At 44.6% G+C, this 23460-nt stretch overlaps 1 protein-coding gene across 1 annotated transcript in view; it reads left to right on the top strand.

Moving 5' to 3' along the window:
- Nucleotides 1–23460, top strand: part of Pdia5 (protein disulfide isomerase family A member 5) — an 89451-nt gene that overhangs the window by 55410 nt on the left and 10581 nt on the right. The window contains exons 9-13 of the mRNA XM_042669674.1: nt 4423–4514; nt 4606–4677; nt 10031–10167; nt 21599–21669; nt 22144–22304. Of these exons, the coding sequence (XP_042525608.1) occupies nt 4423–4514; nt 4606–4677; nt 10031–10167; nt 21599–21669; nt 22144–22304 (533 nt within the window). The remainder of the gene's footprint in view (nt 1–4422; nt 4515–4605; nt 4678–10030; nt 10168–21598; nt 21670–22143; nt 22305–23460) is intronic.

Consider the following 23460-nt stretch of genomic DNA (forward strand, 5'->3'; position numbering starts at 1 on the left):
GCTGACAGATGGGCTGCTCCTCCCCAGGCATCAAAAGCTCACCCTTCCAGTGCTGAAATCTAGCCAGCCAAGAGCCCCCTGCCTCTTCATCTCTATCATCTCTGAGGCCTTTTTGGCTAACTACATCTGTAGCAAGGGCCAGAACTTTCCCTCTACAGAAATTTTGGGAACCATCCAACCTGATGCTGTCAGAGAGGAAGCCAGGTCAGGGATGTGTGTGTGTGGCCTTTGCCATTTTCCAAACTCAGATCTGTTTCTTTTGGGCTGTCGTTGATATCTGGTAAAGCATCAGCGTCTGTCCTTCCTAAAGCTTGCTAATTGATAGCCTCAGCAGCAGCTGCACTGCTCCCTAATTCAGAATGAACCTCATCTCTACCTGCCTGCTTCCCAGCTTCCCAGCTTTTCCATGATCTACATCCACACTGGGCCTCTGAGCTTTGCCCAGTCTCTTATTAACCTCAGCCATGATGGGACAGGATGAGCGTATCACTGAAATGGAACCATCATGGTGACAGATTTGTATAGGTCAGGCTCTGTGCTGGTTTTCACTCACTAGCTGGGAGTTCTTGGGCAAGCTGCTTAGTCTTGAAGCCTCTGTTGCCCCATCTGTGAAAAAAGAGTGATAATGTCAAGTCCTACCCTTCTCACTGGGTTGCCATGAGGAGGACTTGGTAGACACAGAGGACTCAATTTCCTAACTTTCCTGTCCCTGTTCCTCTTGCTCTCTAGCTGGGGGTGCTACTAAGTGTCTGCTTTCTATTGTTTTTTAGCACATGGTGCATGGGCCTGGCACTGCTTTTCTTGTGTTGTCACAATCTGTCCTTTAGAGATCTTGCCTGTGTTAATAGCTTCAGCAAAATGTAGCTTTGAGGAGCCCAAGTTCTTCCCCTAAGAACCACTACCACATGTCTGGCAGTTTGCTTGACATCTCAGCCTGGGTTTTTTTCCCCATGTCTCAAATGGAGAATATCTAAAAGTCAGCATCTCTCCATCTGGCAGACACCAGCTTTCCTTTAGAGCCAGGTCACCCAGGCTCCTCCTCCTAGCATGTCCTGTGCCAAGGCCTCATTGAACATCTCACATCCCCCATCTTGCCCCAGAACGCTATCCACACTAACGGTGGTCAAAGTCTACTGACTTAGCTCCATGACCCACAACTTTCCCTTACAGTTTGTCCTTTAAACAGTCAGCCCTATGCATTTTTGGGTTCTTCATCCATGGATTCAACCAGTAGTGGATCAAAAATATTTGGAAAAGAATTGATTCTGTACTAACATGTACAGACTTTTTATGGTCATTGTTCACATGGCCACAACCATATATATCAATGTTATTGCATTATATAGTAAAGTAATGCAGAAATGATCTAAAGATATGGGAGGATGTATGTAGATTATAGATAAATAAAACTCCATTTTATGTAAGAGACTGTGTCTCTTATATAAAAGATACAGAGGATGAGTAATTTCATGTTTGCTATCTTAATTAGACCTCAATAGCTCTCTATCCTGAATAGAGTCCTTGTTTCTTAGGTAGTTCTTATGCAGCTTCCATGGTTATTCCTGAGTAGGGATTGCAGTTGGATGTGAAGAGTATGTTGGTTATACCACTTGCACCACCCCACAGACACAGTTACTTTGAAATTGTGGTCTTATTGCCCCCTTAGACATAGGCCAGGTGTTTTGTCTCATGTGGCTTCAAAAGCCTGAACTCGAGCTGGGTACCACTGCCTCAGATCTGTAATTCTAGTTTCTTAGGAGGCTGAGAACAGAAGGACCAGGATTTAAGGCCAGCCTGGGAAGAAAAGCCTAAGATACCCTATCTCAAAAATAAGCAAAAGAAAATAGAGCTGGAGGCACGACTCAAGTGGTAGAGCACTAGCTTGGCAAATGCAAGGCGGTGAGTTCAACAGCACAATTAAAAAAACATACAAAAACCCCTCCAAAAATATGTTTGTACACAGTGCTGCCAAAGTAGCACAGAAGGTCTATAGAAGCTCTAGGATTACAAGTCACCCCTAAGAAAGGTAGCATAGGGAAGCTGTCCACGGAGGTGAGATTTGATTTGCCTTCAAGATTTGCTGAGTAGTAGGGAATAGGCATCCTCAGCAAGGGAACTAGAAGACATGAAGTAGGGGCCAGGGAAGCACACTGTGTGTTCTGGAATAGAGAACCTCTCAGTAGTATTAACAAAAACAGCTCATTCATTTTGCATGTTACAGAGGGTTTACTCATATTACTTCATTTAGTCTTCATCAAAGCACATGACATTGTGACTTGTTAAGTAGGGAGATGGGATTGCAGCTCAGGCCTCCTGACCCATGAGCCCATATTCCCGGCTACTGGATGCTGTTGCTGTGCTCTGCAAGGTGCCTGAGAAGGCAGATGGCTCAGCTTCCTTCCTATACAAAATCTCAGACTGTCTCCTTCCTGGGAAAATCCAAAACCCACACCCTAACAGGTGTGCAAGTAAGAGTTTTGTAAGAAAGAAGGATTTAGAAATGAGACAGAGACCATATGGGCTGAGTATGAAGTTGGATTTTAGCCTCTATTCAATGGAATTGGAAGGTTTGGTGCAGGGAAGTGATGTAATAAAAGAGGAGGGATGTGTGCAATTAATCTTGTGAATGTACACTGACAAAGAGATCAATTAGACAGAAAAGAAAGAAGTTTAAAGTAGACAGATATTACTGGAACAGGCTGAATCAATTTGGGAAATGAGCAGAATGGCTTTTAGAGGGCTCCAGGGCATCTACTAAGTTCTGTTTCAGACTTGTTCTCCCTGTATTCTTTGTGGCATCCCATACTGGCTGGAGAAAGCCCCCACAATTTCCCAAGCAGTTATTATGTGCCTGTTACATGCCAGGCATTGTGCTAAGTAATGAAAACAGTTAGAACGACATTTTTACGTCCTCTTGGAGATGGAGAGCCAGAGGCACAGGTGGCCCCGTCACCAAGAAGACTTAGTAGGGAATAAGGACCTTGACAGTTACTGAACACCAGTTTTATTCTTGAAGTTTTCAACTTGGTTATCTCATTCCATTCTCTTATGAGCCCTTTGATAGTCTATCTCCTACACTTTCCAAATGAGAAACCTCAGTGAGCGTGAGTGATTTCCCCAAGGTCACATGACATGTAGGTGAAAGCAGTCTTCTGGATCAAGTTCATGGTCCACTGAAACCAGGATATTCCTTTTTATCATATGTATCGTTGTGCATTGGAAATGGTAACATTTAGCTTCCTGGGCTTCTGTTCTCTGCTGCTGTAACTGCTATTGGCTCCTTGGGACTTCCTTTCCTCTCACCTCTGTGCTCTCCTGCTCTGGGGGACAGCATTCCACCATTCTTTTAGCAATGTTTGCCCATGAGAATAGACATAAAAGTCCAAGTGCTTGATCCAACCCTAGAGAAGTTAACTGCCAAGGAAAGTGCAGAGATGCAGAATGCTATTTTCCAGATTTTTCTTAGCATTTAGCCATGTACTAATAACACAGCTATTTATCTCCTTTCTGATTCAGGTGTGCCAGTCATGTGGCCCCAGAACTTTTTTTGGGGGGGAGGGGGCAGTCCTGGGGCTTGAACTCAGGGCCTGGGCACTGTCCCTGAGCTTGTTAAGGCTAGCACTCTACTACTTAGGCCACAGCGTCACTTCTGGCTGTTTCTGTTTAGGTGGTACTGAGGAATCGAACCTAGGGCTCCATGAATGCTAGGCAAGCACTCTACCACTAAGCCACCTTCCCAGCCCTGGCCCCAGAACTTGATCAAACTTCTGTGACTCCGGTCAAACGAGGCTGAGGGTGATGGTCACAAAAGGAAGAAATAACTAGGGAGGCATTACAAGGTCTAGAGGGAAGAGAGATAGGCAGGTTCCTAGACACTGTGTTTCTCATGTTGTACTTAGCCACATCTGAGTTAGGAGGTCTGAGAATGTTCTACATATTAGGCCCAAGGGGACAGACCAAGGACAGCCCATGAGGTATTCATGGAGGTGTCTAAGGATATGTGTAGACACTGAATATGTCTGAAAACTACTTATTTCCATTTACATAAAAGGAAGAGTACAGCCTGAGTCGACAGGGCCAGAGAAAAAGACACAGAATGCATTTGAATGGCTGTAGCCCCATTCCAGACTCTGCCTTGAACTTAGTAGCAAGTTCCTTAGCCCTCAGAACTTTGTTTTTGCCTAGGAGTTGTTCTTCCTGAAGGGCAAGTATAAGGGACCAGCTGTATGGGTCTAGACATCTGACTTTTCCAGAGCACTCTGTTGTTATTCCCAGGCAACTCAGTCTAACTTGTTCCCAGTGGCTCTGGTGACATCCCAGTGTGCGAGGCTTTATCCCATATATCCTTTCTGCTGGGACACCTGGCCAAGATGTGCATGGACATGTGCAGAGAGTGGACTAGTTTGTTCTTCCTTCTCCCAGGTCCTGGCTGGGATGAATGTCTACCCCTCTGAATTTGAAAACATCAAGGAGGAGTACAATGTGCGCGGCTACCCCACCATCTGCTATTTTGAGTAAGTCCCCTACTTTCCTGTGGCGCTCACTTCTCTCCCCAATGGCATTTGTGTCCCTGGCTTAGCCATGCTGTCTCTCTACATATCACAGGAAAGGACGGTTTCTGTTCCAGTATGACAATTATGGGTCCACAGCCGAGGACATCGTGGAGTGGCTAAAGAAGTAAGTTGGGCATTCACATTGGGTGTACTCAGAGGAAGATCTGCTAGGCCCAAAGGTGGCCTCTCAGTCTCAGGGCAAGGGCTGGTAAAGGGAGTAAGGAAGGGTAGGAGACACATTGCACTGTGTGCATTACTGGATCAGGCAGGAGTCTAAGCCAGCATGGGGATCTGTGTGATTGGGGTCCTAGGAGTTGTAAGGATTTCGTGAGCCCTGGGCCTCTGGAGCTGGAACCTGGTCAACATCTGTCTCCTTCACTCTCTTCTGGATGGCTGTGAGCTGGGAGAGGGCTGCCTAAGCCTGTTGGCTTTTTTTGAATCTTGTTTTGAAATATTTTGAGATCTCTATACTGTTCTAGATGCTTCACTAGTATTCCCACTTACTGCTCACAGTAGCCCTGTCAGGGAGATGTTGTGATTATTATCCTTGTTTGGTGATGTAACTGAGGTGCTGAAGGAGCAACTTGTCTGAGGTCACAGAGCAGATAGCAGAAACAAAGCCAGTACTGAGCCCTGAGTCCTGCAGCCTGATGCCACCCCCAGCTGCTTCCCACACTCTGGCTCAGCCCCTTCTGAGCCCTGCCTGAAGGCTCAGCCCCCTACCCAGTTTTGCCAGCTTGTAGATACTTAAAGACATCTGTACCTAAGGAACCCAGATGAAAGAATTACATACCCAAAGATATGGATTCACAGTGTATATTTCAGAATGATAAAAAGATGGATTTTATGTTTTAAAAAAAGACTGTAAGAAATAAACTTGGGTTTCCAGAGGTTGAAATCCTGTCCTCTGCTATCCCCCATCCCAGGGGCCTGGGAGATGAACAGCCACTGCGGCCTGTGTTTGCATAGCATCTTTCATTTCTTGGAAGCATATTCACATCTCTGTCCCTATCGGCCCCTGCCTGGGAAGGCTGCTCTCCATTATCATGTGTTCATTGTCTTAACCTGGGCTTTCACTTTCCTATTTTCCTTTTTCATTTGATAATAAGCATGTCCTCTCCTCCAGCCAGACATATCTCGCTCTGCTTTGGGAGAAGGTTTCAACAAATAGCAATCTCATTTGTCACCAGAGCATAAAATCTGTCTGCTTCCCTCCCCTTTCTCTAACCTTTTCTGGCTTCAAAACACCCTCATATCTCTTTGGAAGGATAAGGTTTGGTGTTTAAGAAAAAAAAATGTTCAGAATCACCTGCTAGGCCTAGCCAAGGGAAGCACATCAGTGGAGTTTCTGTGACAGGTTATTATCTTCCCACTGGAGCCTGCCACCCTGTCTTCCCAGCCCTCTCCTTTCTGTATCCAGCTTCCTTCCTCACCTTGCTCTGGCCTGCCCACACCCTGGCTGCCTGCCGACAGAGTTGTATCCCCACTTTCCAGCTCCTCCCTTCTTTCACCAGTGGGGAAGACCCTCTGTTAGCAGCCCATGGTTCATTGGTAATCAGCAGGGTGAGAATGGAGATGAGGATCTGCCAGGAAGGAGAAGGGGCATCTACAGATTCTTGAAATATCTCCCCACCAGCCATGAGCCCTCTGTGTTGGGGTATGTTGCAGTCCACTTCCCCAGTAGAGAATCTAATGATACCCAGTGATCCCTCTGACATCATGCACTAATAAGAGTTAGTGATGTCACTGTGTAGCAACTAGCCTAATTTTTCAGTCTTCCTCAATTTTAAGATAATCAAGTGAGATACAACATACAAAAATTTTAATGAAACAAAAAGCCTTCTTCCTTCTCCATTACCCAAAAATGATAACTTGATATTTTGACAAATTTCCTCCTAGATTTTCTGACCTAGCTCCACATGCAGTTTTCTTGTCTTGCTTTAAGTCTCCAAGTTTTCTCTAATCCTGGCAGGTAGTAGTGATATCACTTTTTCCTATGCCTTGGGCCTCTCCTTTGGCTCTGAGCCATTTTGGGGCTTATGTGCAGGACAAAGGTACATCTAGCTTGGCTTATTTCTCTTTATAAAAGCCCAAGAGTAAGGCCTGGTGGCTGAAGACATAAGGACTCTACACAATGATTATGGTAGTTGTACCTCCTGATGCTTCTGATGGCCTTATGTCCCATCCCCTGCTGGTGGAGCTCACACTGTTGAGTTAAGCTACACAGGCAGGTATAAGGGCATACTCTATATGGCTAGCCATGCATCCCATCTTGTATATTTTGATACTAACAAGAGGAAACTGAAATAGCCATCAAGTGTTCTTGCCTTGGAATGCTCCAGGTTGCATCTTCCTGTCTTTGGCAGACAGGAAGCTCTTATCCTAAGATAAGAGCTGTTGTGTTGTCTTTCCAGTTTTAGAGTACCTGGTCCTCCAGCCTGCAGAGAACACCATATTAGAGACTGGAAAGGCACAGAAAAGTCAGCAAACTGAGCCTGGCAATTCCCCCCCCCCCCCCCCCCCATGCCTTTGCCTCATCACAAACTGGCCCATTTATTTTGAATTAGTCAGTACAGGTCATACAGGCTATCTAGGAACACTTGCGCAGGGCTTTATAAATTTCCAAAATATCTCATGTCCATGTCTACCTGAGTGAACTTGATAGATAAAGGACACTGGCCTATGTTTTGAGGCTTTTTTCCCCTAATGACATTTGGGTTTGAACACAAGTTTTATGCTTGTTAGGCAGGCCTTTGAGCCACACTCTCAGCCATGGGGGATGTTTTAAGTAAGGTTTGCTTACCTGGGTTCCTGGAGCTGATTAGAGGTGGAAATAGGGCTCTAGCAGGTCTTTTAACTCCAAGTTCTGCTCTGTCCCTCTCACCTACTATAGATAGAACAGTTTTCCTTAGACTGAGTTAATTTCTTTCTCTGGAGCTTCCGTAGGTTGGTGTTGGTTTTAGTCTTTGGGTCATAGAAAATGAATCATAATTTCTTTTTCAAAGCAGTCTGAAATGTTTGAAGATAGCTACTGGGTTCTCTCATGTTTTCTCCTCACCAAACTTAACACATCTATTTTTAACTACTTTTTAATCTACTATTCTTTCATTCAGTTACTCAATAAGCACTTATTAGGTGTCTGCTATGTATTAAGTACAAGAAGAAAAGAGATGACAAAGAGCCCCCATCTTCAGGGAGCTCTCTCAGGAAGAGGCACGCAGTAAAAAGCATCATTCAGTGCTTCAGGCTCAGACTTCTATTCCCTTGCTCTTTCCATCAGGTCTTCTTACCACTGTGCCCATCCTACAGTCCTCTCCAGAAAGTAAACCTCAGCTTGTCTGCTGAATGGGAGTGGGTGTACCCCCAGATCTAAGGTCTGACTGCTCTAGTTTTCAGTGACAGCTCCTGTTTCCAGCCCAGCTGCAGTACTGCTTCAAGGCGTGGTTCTGCCTTCTGTTGTACTACAGTGGTTTTCCAGCTTCTAAAATTGCACTGACCTCTTTTACTCCTTTCTGCTTGGTGTTTCCTGTTCTTTTTGCACCAGTGGATTCATACATACTTTTTTTGGCCTCTAGTACTGTTATTTTAGTGGGTTTAGAGTGCATTCTTCTCCCTATTTGACTACATATTTTTCACTTTCTTATGCTTGTGCTCCTAGTCAGCTCTAGCTTCTCCACCTTCGGTTTATTTTCTTGCTGAATTTTTAAATTTTTGTTTTGATCTTTTAATAGGTTGCATTCATAAGACAAAACAAAATTTAAGATGAGAAGTACACATTTAGAAGTCTCACTTCAACCCCTCTCCTCTGTATTCTCCCTCCCACGCCTTACAGGTAACAACTTCTTTCCAGCTCATTTCTTTGAACTCAAAGCCTCATGCTTATAGGCAGGTGCTCTACCACTTGAGTCACACCTACAGCTTCTCCTATGTTCTTAAAGTCTTTCTTTAGGGAGCTGCAAGCAAATACGCATGAGTATATTTTTTTGCTCAAGGCTGGCTCTCTACCACTCTAGTCACCCCTCCACTTCCATGAATGAGTATATTTTGTCTCTCTTTTATGCAAGAATTAGCACATTTGAGACCATTCTGTATCTCCAGCAGTCTATCTCTGTGGGTATGTAGAAAGTCCTTGTTCTTCTTACAGCTCTCAGCCCTCCGTATGAGATAGAGCATGGTGTACCTGACCTGTCATTTTTCAATGCACCCTGGCTTGTTTCTAGTCAATTCCACAACAAATAATCTACAGTAGATACTTTCAAATGTACACAACTGTATATAACTTGGTATGTGTACTGTAAAGACAGATTCTTCACAGAATTAGTGATAGTGTGAGTGGTTAGCATTTGAGGCTAAGAATAGGAAGCTAGATATCATGATACTGTTTGAGACTTCTTGGTGACTCATTCCAAGCTCAATTTTGTCCTGTCCCATCTGTCACTAGACATGCATGGGCTGAGATGGCTTGCCACTTCCTGCTACTTTCCATTTCTTGGGACCAGGAAGACTCAGACTGCCAGTAGGACCCAGTCAGCAGCACCAGTGTGGGCTTCTGCGGTGTAGTGTAGAGCCAGGATGTTGGCAGATTATTTTGTATGAGCTAATGAATTCTCCAGCCCTGACTCTAGACTTTAAAACATTTCCTGCCAAGTAGGTTCTCGAAAGCCAGAACAATGGTTGGATTTTCACCTTTGTCATCTTAAAGGGTTTTCTCAAAGCTACATTAAGGTGCTTTAGCAGAGGTGCTTTGTAGTAAAGGAGTAAGAACCTTAGGTCACCAGCCATCTTGTATTAGACACCTGTGAACCTTCTCATAGTACTTGGGCACAGTATGTGAGAAGTTAGGTGGTGCCCAAGGTTTGCAGCTAATGAGTGGTGAAGAACTACTGTTGTTATTCTCGAAGGATTAGTCAGATGGCACTAAGTGCTAAGTAGGACATTCCTAACCCTGTTTTCCTCAGGCTGATCAGTGAGTGCTCTGTGCCCCTGTGTCCTCATGTAGCAGCTTCTCCTTCACCCAGATGTGGTCTTTCTCAGACCGCTGGCCATGTTGCTTCCTACCTTCCCTGTGCATAAACCCATTTTCCCAGCTTTCCTCCCCAGCCCTTTGGCAGTACTGAATGCAGCAGTGTGCTAATCCAAAGGTCCCCCTCCCCTGTAACTGTATAATCTTTCTAGTTTACAATTGTGTTAGAGAGCTAACAAACCCCTATTTCCTAGGAGCAAGTAAGAGGGTAGCAGAAGGCCACCATTTGTAGCAGGACATCCTCTAAGTACCTCTCTGGAACTTTGGTGGGAAGGTAGAAGTGGGCAGGCCATCCTACTCCATGGCTTCTCCTCCAGGGCCAGTTTTATAAGAGGATGAATTCCTGGAGTGGGACTGGCTGACTCAGTGGGAGCTTTGTGCCAGGGGGCTGGATTTGTAACGGGGCTCAAGCCCTGGGGCTTGCTCTGAGCTCTGCCTGTTTTTGGTCTTCCAGTCCACAGCCGCCACAGCCCCAGGTCCCCGAGACTCCCTGGGCAGATGAGGGCGGCTCCGTTTATCACCTGACCGATGAAGACTTTGACCAGTTTGTGAAGGAGCACTCCTCTGTCCTCGTCATGTTCCACGCCCCATGTGAGTGGAACTCTGCTCCCCATCTCCTCTACAGAGCAGGATCACATCACTGGGACCTAAAGCCACGAGCTTTGAGTTGTTGGGTATCAGGGTATCATGGGTCAGGCAATGGGTCAGGCAAGGTCTCCATCCAGCTTCATAGTTGGAACTACACAGAAACCTTCGTCAGGTTGTATGTGTCCCTCAGTAAGAGTGCACTGTGGCTCTACCCATTCAGACTTGAGTATCTTCCTCCCAAGTCAGCATAAGCTGGAGGAATCAGGACTGTGAGTATCCTCAGACTACCTAGAGCTAGAGCAATGATCTCCCTTTATCTTTCCCCCAGTGGGGTACTTGTCTGATAGCTGAGTAGGCAAAGTGATGCAAGGGTTAAAGCCTCAGATCTCCTCATGTCTAGAATGTTTCTTCCCTGCCTGGTTTAAATCTCAGTCTGAGATGACCACAGTGAATCCAGGATGTCAAATGAGTCACTGCTGTAACACGTGCTTGCAATAATGGCTGGGAGGTTTGTAGGTCAGGATCGTTCTGGGCCTATGTCTTCCCCACACTTATGGAGAATGAACTATAAGAGAGAGAAGACTACTCCTAGAAGGGTGAGCATGAGTTGTGTGAGAGCAAGGGGATAGCAGTTCCAGGCATGGAGTTGGGGGTGGGGGGGGCTGGTCCCTTTGATGGGTAAAGCACTGGGTCTCAGCATTGCATGAGACAAAGTGAGCATATGTGGGTATTCTTTCATAGCCTCCTGACCGCTCTTTTGGTCCAGCAGTAGTGAGTTAGAGATTGTGGAGGAGAAAGAAAAGCTGGAAGTATGTGCTTCCTGGATCAGTGTCATAATTGCAGTGTCAGTGTAGGAAAGCGTTCCATGAGAAGGGTACATGATTATCTCTTTAACATAAGGCTCCTGCCTCAAACAGTTGTGCATTACCCTGTGGTGACGACACAGTGCCCTTCAGAATGGCCATCTTTCATCTTACCCACAGTGCCACAAAATGAATGTGATTAACCCCATTTTGCAGATAAGCAGACTATTGCATAGAGAAATAGCAGATTGTCTGCTGCCCAGGAATCTTATGATGGTTCACAGTTGAAGAGCCATTGGATCTGGGAATAGAATTGAGGCCTGACCCCTAGCTTCTGCCCACTTGCCCCTTCCCACAGCATCATGTGAACCATTTATAACTACACTGATGCTGTGGACTTTTCTAACTCCTGTCTTACTATGCTAAATTTTTTAACAAATTCAAAAGGAAAGCAGACAAAGCTCTTTAACAAGTTCCAAAGACCCTTCAATTTTTCAGTGCAATGGCAGAGAAAGCCTTCGGAATGTGACACCCCCAGGTCTGTTAGAGCCTTAGAGAGGGTGTCCCTATGATTAGACATACTTGGAAGATCCTTGCTGTTAGAGCACAGCTGGTAGTACTGCACCTCCCCAGTGAACATGTGTCTCAAAGACAGTTTTTGATTAGAAGCAAGCTTAATGGGAAGTTAGATTGAATCCAGAACTGCAGTCACCCTGCTTGTAGCCCTTTCCCCACTGTAGGACAGATTCTGGCTGGCTATTTCTACTTCTCTACTTGGGATGTTCCCGAGACTACCTCCATATATCTATCCATGAGTCAAGAGAGCTCACTGATCACTTGGCCATTTGTGGCTCTTAACTGCAGAGTAAGAGGATTAGGCAAAGCATGAGATTACCTTCTTGATGGAAGCAACAGAGTGCCCAGGTTTCACAAGGATAGAAAAGGTGAATTTTAGTAGTCACACCGTTACAGGTGTCAGTCCCAGGCTTGGGAATAGAACATCTTAGAGATTTAGAAAAACAAGCTGGGATCTGTCAGTATAACAGACTATTAATTCTACTTTGGAGTGCTGGATGTGCTTGATATTTTTTGAAACAGGATCACTAGATTAACAAGTCAGCATGTCTTTATTTTTTTAAAAAAGGAAGATTTTTAAACATCCTAACAGGCTGAAATAGTGAGGTTTCAACCAAAATGAATATTTTATGACACTTAGCTAATTACAAAAGCTATTAATATATTTGTTTTTCTTTGGTGCTAGTCCTAGTGCTTGAACTCAGGACTGAAGGACTGACTCTCTCCCTGAGTTTTTTTGTTTTGTTTTGTTGTTATTGCTGTTGTTGTTGTTGTTGTTGTTATTGATTTTGCTCAAGGCTGGTGCTCTACCACTTGAACCCTCCTCCACATCCAGACTTTTGGTAGTTAAATGGAAGGTAAGAGTCTCATGAACTTTCCTGCTCAGGCTTCAAAGCACAATCCTCAGATCTCAGTCTCCTGAGTAGCAAGGATTACAGGTTTGAGTCACTGGCACCTGGCTTACATATACGTTTTATAAAGAAAAAATATCAGAAAGAATAGAGAAGAAAATTGAAATAATTCCTGATTGTGACTCACAGAAAGAAACATGGTTTTACTTTATAGTGTTATTTCTACAAATAGAGCAAGTGGTCAAGCCAGTGTTAGTTCTTTCCTGATTTCTCTTTGAAAGACCAGCAAGACAGAGTCTTCAGCTTTTCTCTGACCTATGCCTGCCTCACTGGGTGCTTCCTGAAAACTGTAGGTTCAGAGCCAAGTCATTTGTTCTTCTACCTGAACTACTGTGGCATGCTTGTTGCCTTACTTCTAGCTCCTGGCATGAAAGACACACTGGCCCTGGTTGCCATGTAGCATTGATTCTCTAGAGTTGGACCAACTTGAAGACCTTCTTTATAAAACACTTTTTTCTTTTCTTACCACTCGGCTCACACCCCAAGGTTCTCATGGTCTTCCATCCCTCCTTTTTCCTGCTAGACAGTTGGAGCACATAAAGATTGCAGTGATTGTCACTGAATTAGTCAGCCTAGGCAGCCTCCAAGCAGAGTTCTCCACATGGATGAGCTCCAGCCTGCCCCAAGTTACTCTACCATTTACAGCCAGGTTTGTCACCTGGACAAACCAGAAGCTGAGCTATGCCATCTGAAGAGGGTGAGAGAGGCATGGATATATGCATGGCACTGTATGTGATGGAGCCTGGCCCTTGTAACCTCCTTTGTTATTGAGGTTTTACACTTGGCCAACCTCTGGTCTATAGTGTAGGGTTTGATATGAATGTAGGAGGCCATAGCTTCAGGCCCAGTTAGTTCTCTGGTCCCACATGAGACAAAGATGGAGACCAGAAAATACAAGTCTACTGGACACTGGCTGTTGTCCCACTCTTGTACCTTTTATTTATTTCTGTAACATTCTGGGTGAATAGTAAGATTGTCTACTGTCGCTCATCTCTTCCTGTTTGCTTTCTGTCCCTCCCCACATAACTCCTAGAGCAGGACATGATGTTGTTATACCACCTGAGCAAGCATCACTAAAGGGTTAAAAGAAATGAAAAAGAATATCTCTTATGGGAAGTCTGTCCTTCTGCTGGAACCATCAACACCCAAGCAGGTGTTGAGGCTCAGAAAAAAGTTGCCAAGGAGCCAGATTGCTTTGCCCATCCTCTGTTTTGTCTGTCCCCTGCTCCATCTGCCCTTTGCTTTGCAGCAAGCCCAATGTGAGATGTTTTCTTTACCCAACTCACCTCCCCCAGGTGTGTGTCAGAAGCCATTGTGTCAGCCTACCTTTTGGGCATCTGGACTGTCTCTGGAGGTAGATCTCTATCAGCCTCCAGATATTCTTTGCAACTCTTTTTTTCTTTATAATTTTTTGCTTTATCTCAGTCTTACTCTCAAAGTGATATGTGATCTTTATAGAAAATCTAAAAAGTATAGAGAAATATAAATGATGAAGAAAAAATACCTCTTGTCCATTATTCAGAGACAACCACTTTGTTTCCATCCATCATTCTTTTTTTTTTTTTTTGTCGGTTGTGGGGCTTGAACTCTGGACCTGGGTACTGTCTCTCTGTTCTTCAGCTCAAGGCTAGCACTCTACCACTTGAGCCACAGCACCACTTCCAGTTTTCTGAGTGGTTTATTGGAGATGAGAGTCTCATGGACTTTCTTGCCCGGGCTGGCTTTGAACCGAGATCCTCAGAGCCTCCTGAGTAGCTATGATTACAGGCGTGAACCGCCAGCACCTGCCTCTGCACATCATTCTTTATAGTCTTTTTCTTTTATTTTTCCCTTGTTTTTAATTTCTATTTTTAAATTAATATACAGTAAAATTAACCTTCTTGTCAACACAGGTGTAGATTTATGTAACCATGATGCAATAAAATACCTGCTTTTTCTTTGCCCTATCTTTTGTTATCATATTTTTGTTTTTTCATTTCATTAATTGCACAAGTAGCCTGGCACCAGTGGCTCACACCTGTAATCCTAGCTACTCAGGAGGCTGAGGTTGATGAGATCCATGGTTTGAAGCCAGCCTGGGCAGGAAAGTCCATGAGATTCTTATCTCCAGTTAACCACCAGGGAACCAGAAATGGCACTGTGGCTTAAAGTGGTAGAGCAGTAGCCTTGAACACAAAACCTCAGGGAGAGTTCAGTTCAAGCCCCGTGACCAACAAAAAAAAATTTGTACAAGTAACTTAAGAGTAATGTTGCCCTTTTCAGTACAAGGTTCAAGGGGTACACAATAATACAGTGCAGGCAGGGAAACCTTCTTCTCTTAAGGGAGACCAATATAAAAATTGGCATAGAGCCTTTCTTCTGTATTTCACCTAAGTTTTAGGATTTTTCCTTTTGTTCTCCGAACATTAATGGAATAATTTTCTATCCATTTTTCTGTGATTAATTTTTTTTTCATTTGCCAGTAGGTCTTAAAGATGTTTTTTATGTTTTTTATGCTGTTGTCATACCTATCCCAATAATCCACTAATTAGTGGCTTTTCATTTAGATATTTTAATCTAGTCCCCTATTGACTGACATTTTTCTACCGTGTTTTACTATTCAAACCATGCAAGATAACATATATAAATGTGTTTAGGGCATTTCCTAGTGTTCTGTCCAGGTTTAGACATGTTGCTCTAAATATTTAGGATTAATCACTAAAAGTGGAGTTGCTTGTCCATGGGCTCAGTGTGCTAGAACTTTGGTAGATACTGCCAGAGAGTACCTTCCAGAAAGGTAGAAACTGCACCCTTGCAGCAAGATACTATTAGCCTTTGATATTTCTGCCAAACTGGGTGAAACACAGCTTTTCTGCTCTCTCTGACCTCTGGGGAAGCAGAATGTCCTTTCATGTGGTAACCAGCAGTGTTCATCTACTTCCCATTGCTATGACAAAATGCCTAAGAAAATGAACTTAAATGAAGGAAAGATTTATTTTGGGCTTTGGGCCTGTGGTGAGACAGAGCATCATGACAGGGAGCACATGCGAAGGCAGCCAGTTCTGTTCATTGCAGCAGGGAAGTAGACAGAGGACCAGGCTTGGGGCATGTCCCCAGTGAACTCACCTCCTTCTACTAGGTCCCACCTACTGCAGTCCACACTACTTTCCAATAGCACCATCAGCTGGAGACCAAGCTTTTACCCCATGTTTTTAGGAAACATTTGTGTTCTATATCTTAACACCGAATTTTTAAAATTTCTTCTGTGGACTGCCTACTCATCCTTTTTGCCCACTTTTCTACTGAGCTGTCTTTTTCCTTCTGACCCAGAACTCTGAAATTATGGATATTAATCTTTATGTTATTTCCCTCTTGTTCCTTTGATGTTCTGTCTCTTAGTCTGTTGTTTAACTTGGTACTTTACATTTTTGTAGCCAAATAATAGCTATAACACTATGGATTGGGCATTGTTCTAGGCATTTTCTGTATATTAACTCATATAATCTTCATGACAAATCCTGTGAGATTGATATCATGATTGTTTCCATTTTATTTATTTATTTTATTTATTTATTTATGTTGGTTGTGGGGCTTGAACTCTGGGCTTAGGTCCTGTCCCTCAGCTCTTCAGCTCAAAGCTAGCGCTCTACCACTTGAGCCACAGCTGCACTTCCGGTTTTCTGACTGGTTTATTAGAGATGAGTCTCATGGGGTTTCCTGCCCAGGCAGGCTTTGAACCTCAATCCTCAGATCTCAGCCTCCTGAGTAGCTGAGTGGCATGAGCCACTGGTGCCCAGCTTCCATTTTATAGATAAAGAAAGGAAGGAACAAAAACCCAAGAAACTTGAGAAAAGTTAGTCCACATAGTCCACACAGTCCACACACAGAGACCTCAAAGCATACTTGGTCCACACAACGTAGCTGACTTTAAAACCCAAGCAGTGCTGAATGCATCTAACCACTGAGCCATTCTGCAAGTCTCCTTTCCCATCTTCTCCTCTGGGTTGCTTAGAAAGTCTGTCCTGAAATCTGAGAACAGTACTCTATCATTTGTTATGATATTTTTGTTTTTTCATTTCATCTTAAGTTTTCATTTGCTTGTATACCAGATAAAAGAAAGGAATATAATTTTATGCTTTTTAGGCTTTTATCTATGCATCTTTTTCCTTTACATTGTCTACTTATTGTCATCTTGTATTTTCTTCTGTTACTAAAAATACCATTTTATATATGCTTTTGGTGGCCACATAATATTCAATCATATAATAGCACCATAAATTGCTTAACAAGCAATATAATGCTGAGGGTTTGAGTTGTTTACTGAATTTCCTATTATAAATCATACTGCAAAGAACACTTTCATGTATAAATATTGGTCCACATGTCACATTATTTCCTCAGGATTGAAGCCTGGAAATAAAATTTTAAAAGCTTGCTTATCCATATTTGGCACTGGTGTAAAGGCTTGAGGAAAAAAAGCTCTGTGAAAACAGGGCTGGGATAAATAGAGGCATCTACCAGTTTGTGAGTCTGCCTTGAGGTCTCTGTGTCAGTGACCTTTGGTCTGAGGACAGTTGGAAGACTTGGGAGAACCCTGAAATCTCTAGTGCCCTTTGCAATATCCAGACATCAGTGATTTTTGTTAGCATTTGTAGCAAACTCACCCGCCCTGGCAAGTGCAAGCCAAATTCCAGGCCAGATAATACCAGGGTCATCTAGAGTGCCAGGTTCTGCCCAGGAACCTGGTTACCAGGGAGCTTTACAGATTAATCTGATTCCCTGGAAAATTCTAGTTCCAGCATCCAGAAAACCCCATAGCTAATAAAATAAGTATAACTGAATGCAGAAGGCTTGTGATTAACAAAGGCCAACATTCCCACAGCCAGGAGAGAGTGTGATTGAGGAGTTGGTATGCAGACCTCCATGCCAGATCATGGACTTAGAGCAGGAACACTTACACAGATGATAAAAACCCAACAAGGAAGTTTGGTGATAAAACATAATGGCCTATCAAATCACAATGAAGACACTAAAGGCAACAGGCCAGAGCTCCCCTTCCCACATCTAACCCTCCTTCTCTATCCCACAGCCACATAGCCAGGACATCCTGAAGGCCAGACCCAGGAAGCTGGGGTCAGGTAATGGCTGGCATCATCTATCACCATAGCTCCCCAGGATATGGCCAGTGTTAGGGAAGGTGATTGCTCAGCAAGTCTTTTCTCCTTTTCTGGGCCTACCCAGTCTCCTTACTATAAACACTATTTTCAGAAATTTATTGCTCAGACTAATCCTGCTTAGGGGCAGAAGAGGAGAATTGATGTTAGTATTGAAAATCTTAACGTTGTCAAGAAAGCTCTAGGGTATATCCATATAGAAATCATTTGAACAAAATCCATAGATATTGGAGATTTCTTTTTTTTTTTTGCTTTCTTTCAGTCATGGGGCCTGAACTCTGGGCCTGGGTGCTGTCCCTCAGCTCTTCAGCTCAAGGCTAGCCCTCCACCACTTGAGCCACAGCTCTACTTCCGGCTTTTTCTGCTTATGTGGTACTGAGGAATCGAACCCAGGGCCTCATGCATGCAAGGCAAGCACTCTACCACTGAGCCACCTTCCCATTCCCCAATATTGGAGATTTCTAAAGACATTTTCCAGACCTGGTAAGGAGCAGAGGAAGTATACCAATGGAAGAGACCTTGTGTGCATTGTTACTGGCTTGGCTGCCAGCTATACAAAGTAGAGGCAATCAAGTTAGCACCATTTTGACGCAGGGCATGATTCTTGCCTAGGAAACATTTAGTCCTCACTGAGTGACTCAGTAGCTAATGCCTATAATCCTAGCTCCTTAGGAGACTGAGTTCTGAGCATTGTGGTTTGAAGTCATTCTGACCAGGAAAGTCTTGAGACTCTTATTTCCAATTAACCACAGAAAGCTGGAAGTAGAGCTGTGGCTTAAAGTAGGAGAGCACAAAAGCTTAGGGATGACGCCCAGACTCTGAGCTCAAGCCCTAGGACTGGAGACAGAGAGAAAGAGAGACAGACAAACAGGGAAGGATGGAGGGAGAAGGGAATTATCAGCCTAGTTAAGCCTTGTATGTTAGCTTTGCTAGTCTGCATTTCAGCCCCACTGTTCACCTTGATCGTGGGCACTGCCAAAGCTGGCTAGACATCAGCACCAGGCACATCATGTTTAAAGAGAAGGGTGTTAAGGGGAACATCTCCTGCTCAGGTAGCCTTCTCTATGTGCTCCTGGGCTAAGCTGGCCCTCTTGAGACAGTGGCACTTGGAGGATTGCTGGGGTCACTTACTTCCTTCTGTCCAGGGCAGGCTGGAAGTCCACAGCAGCTGGAGTGCCTCTGATTTTCCTTTTCTTCATATCTCCTGTGCTGGCATGGGCTGCCTAATCTGCCCCAGGCAAAGTCAGCCTGCCAACAGAAGAATGAGGTGGTCACTTTGGGCAAGGAACAGGAAAGGAGATAGCCCTGGTGTATGTGGGTGGATGCAGGTACAGGTTTCCATAAAAGTTATAGAACTTTTTCATCACAACTATAATCCCTAAAGAATGATTTGTCTTTTATCTATCTACCTGTCTGTCTGTCTGTCCGTCTGTCTATATATCTACATACTTTTTGTGCCGGTCCTGGGGCTTGAACTCAAGGCCTGGGCACTGTTTCTGAGCTTTCGTGTTCAAGGCTAACACTCTACCACTTGAGCCACAGTTCCACTTATAGCTTTTTGGTGGTTAATTGGAGATAAAGATCTCAGACTTGTCTGCTCAAGCTGGCTTCAAACTGTGATCCTCAGATCTCAGCCTTGAGTTGCTAGGATTACAGATAGCCATAGTGCACAGCTTAGTATCAAACATTTTAACATCTTAATATAATTCATGTTATAACAATGCAACTGTTCATTTCTGGAAAATGATGTTCTTATCATTGAAAATAGTGATGACCTTGACCCCCTCTCCAGTCAGTCTATGGAGTGGAGGGGTTGGGTCCGAGGCTCTAGTCAGATAAGGCCCAGCAGGGCCTGACTACCTTTTCACTCCTTCCTAGACCCGGAGACTACTGGGGCTAGAGCCTAGTTCTTGCAGAGGAGCATTTGGGAGTGAGCATTTCTTGATGTAGTGGGCCCCTCCTTGTCCTAGCACTGGCTTTCCTCACAGTTGGATGGGCCTGGGATATCCACACTCCTCTGAAACTGTACTTTCTCTACCAATTGGGCCATCCTACCTCTTCTCTTATCAGCAAGCCTCTATCTGGCCTTTCATCTGAATTCTAGAAATTTTCCCCAGTCTTTGGTCACCCTTGTTCTTTCTCTACTAATTATTTAATTAGATCTGTTCTTTTTGTTGCTGTATTTATTGTGTATCTATTAAATGGTGATTCCTTTTGCTTCCTGTGGTGGTACAGGGTAGGAAAAATCCTGATATGCTTACAGTCCAGCGTAAATATGTAATGCAGGTATAGAGGGTAGCAGGGGCACGCAGAAGGAGTGCCAGATCCCTGCGGTGTGAGAGTGAGAATGAGGACAGAGAGGGCTCTTTCTCCAGTTTATCTCTTGAGGGCATTATGTATGGATTATATTCTTCCTTGATCAAAGGCCCTGGTCCTCTCTGTCTTCAGGCTTAAAGAGCCCAAGGGCTGGAACCCTTTCTCCCCTTATTCCTGCTTTGTAGCCCAATAGGAGTGGGGAGCTCCCTTTATAGCATCAGTTGGGTACCTATACACTTGCCATTTTCTCCTTCCTGCTTGGTAGGCTGTGCAGAGCTTCCATGTTGAGGGTTTGTGGCCTTGCCAGAGATCCATTGGGAAGAACCAGTATATTGATGCAGCTCACAATGCTAGCCACTCCCTGGACTGGATTCTATCACAGTCACTTTCGTTGACTGCATCCATTCCTAGTGCACTTTTTGAGAGGAAAGGCTTTACAACACTGCTCAGAGCCTAGCAATCAATTAGGCTTTCTCTTATAAGTGGGAATAGCCATTTTACAGCCCCTGGTCCCTGAGGGAGAGGGGGGAAATGGACTGGAGAAACTAGAAATGAGAGGCTCCTGTCTGCCACCTAGAGCTGAGCTTTGGGGGAGTCAGAAGAGCTGATTGTTCCTGGAGGAAGCTCAGATGCTTCCAGGAGGTTCTGGGAGGTCTCCTCTGATGTGGCCTCTTCCTTTGTCTTCCTTTCTTCTTGTGTTTCTTTTTCCTAACAATCAGTATCCCACACAGTGGCACACCCCCATATCTTGGCATCTCCTAAGCCTCGTTTATTCAGGTTCCTGGGACAGCCAGGCTCCTCTTGAGGGCAGCCTGTAGCCCTGAGCTAGTCTGAACTCCCTTGCCTTGCAGTCCCATCCAGCATCTAGAGCCAAGACAGCACTCTTTCTATAAGAATGGAGAACAGTTTTCCACTATCCTTATGTCTTCTGCACAAACACCTGTTTTCTTATTGGTGTATTAAATTTTATTTTTATGATGTCTGGTCACATTGATGTGGTCATCAGAAAAGGACAGAGCAGTCTTTATCCCAAGAAAATACTGTTAGTTTGGAAACAAGTCAGATACACATCCCATTTCTTATGGGGACAATCAGAACTTAATTCACCACCGCACCCGCCCACACACATACCTGCTTTCCTTCTATGAATTTTTATTTCCAACTCAAGGTCAGGAAAAGATGGTGGTGGTGACTGGAATGTAGTACCAGAAGGCATGTGCCAACCACAGCTGTGGTCTCCCATTGGACTGCTTATGGTTCAGCCCAGCTTTGTCCTGTGCCTCTGTGGGCAGCCTTGAACAGCCATCCACCCTTTGTGGATGGCTTTGTTTTCTCCTGCTTAAAATGAGGATCATTATGTTGGTTCCTACCTTGTTGGGCTGATGCATGGATATAAAGTACTAGATCAGTGCTGGGGCTGTATACATGTTGCCTGTGTTGTTTATGTAACTTTTTCATTTTTGTCTCTTGGATCCTCTGCCGTTCCAACCCACCCCATGAATTAAGGCAAGAGAGGGTTTTGTTTTTGTTTTTGTTTTTTTTCTTTGAGCTGGCATTCATCTTTTCTCCCAGGTACCCAGATTCTGGGAATGGTGGCTGCCTGTCTAAGGAGGCACACAGGGGACATCACTAGGCCTCCATGCCATGGGGATGGCTTCTCTCGCTCTCTCGACAGGGTGTGGACATTGTAAGAAAATGAAGCCAGAGTTTGAGAGTGCTGCAGAAGTCCTCCATGGAGAAGCAGATGTAAGCTTTCTTTTCTGATCCTTCACCATTCAGCTGAGAGAATGTGGAATTATGACAGTGACTTTCACTGTCCCTGTCCCTGGGTGCCGGCAGTTGACACATCTTGGTTAAATTGGTGAGGCCCCTACCAAGGAAGCAGGGTGGACAGAAAACCTATGGGACCATGTTGCTATCCTTATCCAGATGACCTATGCCAGCTCACTCTTTTCTCTGGGGCTCTTGACTATTGGGAGCAGACACTAGTCTACCAGCATGGTTAGTGAGGAAGATTCAACCCCATCTCAGCACATCATAAGGAAATGAAGGCCATGCCCATGTTCAGCTGTTCCCTGAGCTTTGTGAGGCCAGAGGCCAGGGATCCCCAGTTACATTCTACCAGTCCCCGAGGGGCTTGAGGGCCAGCACTTGGGCTCCTCTTTCTGCCAGTACCACGTCTGAGGCTGTAACACATGGTTGGCCTTTCCCCCATCCCAGAGCTCTGGTGTACTTGCAGCTGTCGATGCCACTGTCAACAAAGCCCTGGCAGAAAGATTTCACATCTCAGAGTTTCCTACACTGAAGTATTTTAAGAATGGAGAGAAGAATGCAGTTCCTGCACTCAGAACAAAGAAGAAGTTTATTGAGTGGATGCAGAAGTAAGTTTTATGGTCTTGGTACATCCTGACTATTGGTGCTGGCCAATGGAGGCTGCTATGAGGGGATAAGTGAATTTTATGGGCTACTGTTCTTGGCTCAGGGCCCACAAGAGCTTTGCCAGATTTCACTTCCCCAGTCCTAAGGCCACTCTCCTGTGCTGATCTCATGTCTTTTGCCAGTAGCAGTAGCCCGTGCACTCTCACCATACCCAACACTACCAGCCTAGGGCCTTGCTCAGCTTGGCCTGGAGCCACGTCTGACCCTTACAACTTTTGGAAACATCCTATCAGTACCCCTAACACTTTTCTAAACATAGTGGTAGCAGGTCCACCAGATGTCTTTCCTTTATCATAGCCTCCTGAGCCCTGGGTTTTGTCTCTTGCTTTCCTGTCTTGTTCCCAGTTTGTCCTCAGATCTGGCCTATTAGTAGAGGCCAGTGTTCTTATTCTTGTTTCATTCATGAAACCGTTTTGCAAGTTTCAATCCACAGTTGGTGAGCAATATGTCTTAGAAGTTTCTACCACCTTCTAATAGTGCCACTTTGGGGACCCAAGATTTTAACACATAGATTTTGTGGGGGCAGAGTAGGGGTGTCATTCCAGATCCAAACTACAGTAAACTACATCCATATGTGAGGGAAAGTTGAAAATTCCAGTGAGTATGCAGAAGATGCCTACCAACATTTATTCAATACCTGGAGTGTATTAGAGCTTCCAAGTTTTCTGTAATTATCAGTTGACTGACATAGTAGGTGCTTTATAACACTATCTGTGCTCTTCAACTAATAACGAAGAAAATGGAAGTCTAGAGGAATTGAGTAACCCACACAGCTGGCAGGTAATCTGGATTTGAGCCTAGGCCCTTCTTACTACTTGGTCCATGCACTACACCAGAACAAAAACTCAGAGAACTTGGTGTGGAAGTACATACCTATAATCCTGCATGTGGGAGGCAGAGGCAGGAGGATCTTGAGTTTGGCACCAGTCTAGGTTGCAGAGTACCTGTCTCAGAGGGGGTGGGGGGAAGCTTTGAAGCAGAAAATAATGGAAGGTCATTGAGGGACCAGGAAGGGGCAGCTGGGGAGTCAGGAGGAGGTAAGATGCTCTGGACAAGAGATGATGGCTCACACCAGATCAGTGCGCTGCCCTAAAATGG

This window comes from Dipodomys spectabilis, unplaced genomic scaffold (assembly GCF_019054845.1).
Source record: "Dipodomys spectabilis isolate Male_0828 unplaced genomic scaffold, ASM1905484v1 ptg000017l, whole genome shotgun sequence".
NCBI lineage: Eukaryota > Metazoa > Chordata > Mammalia > Rodentia > Heteromyidae > Dipodomys > Dipodomys spectabilis.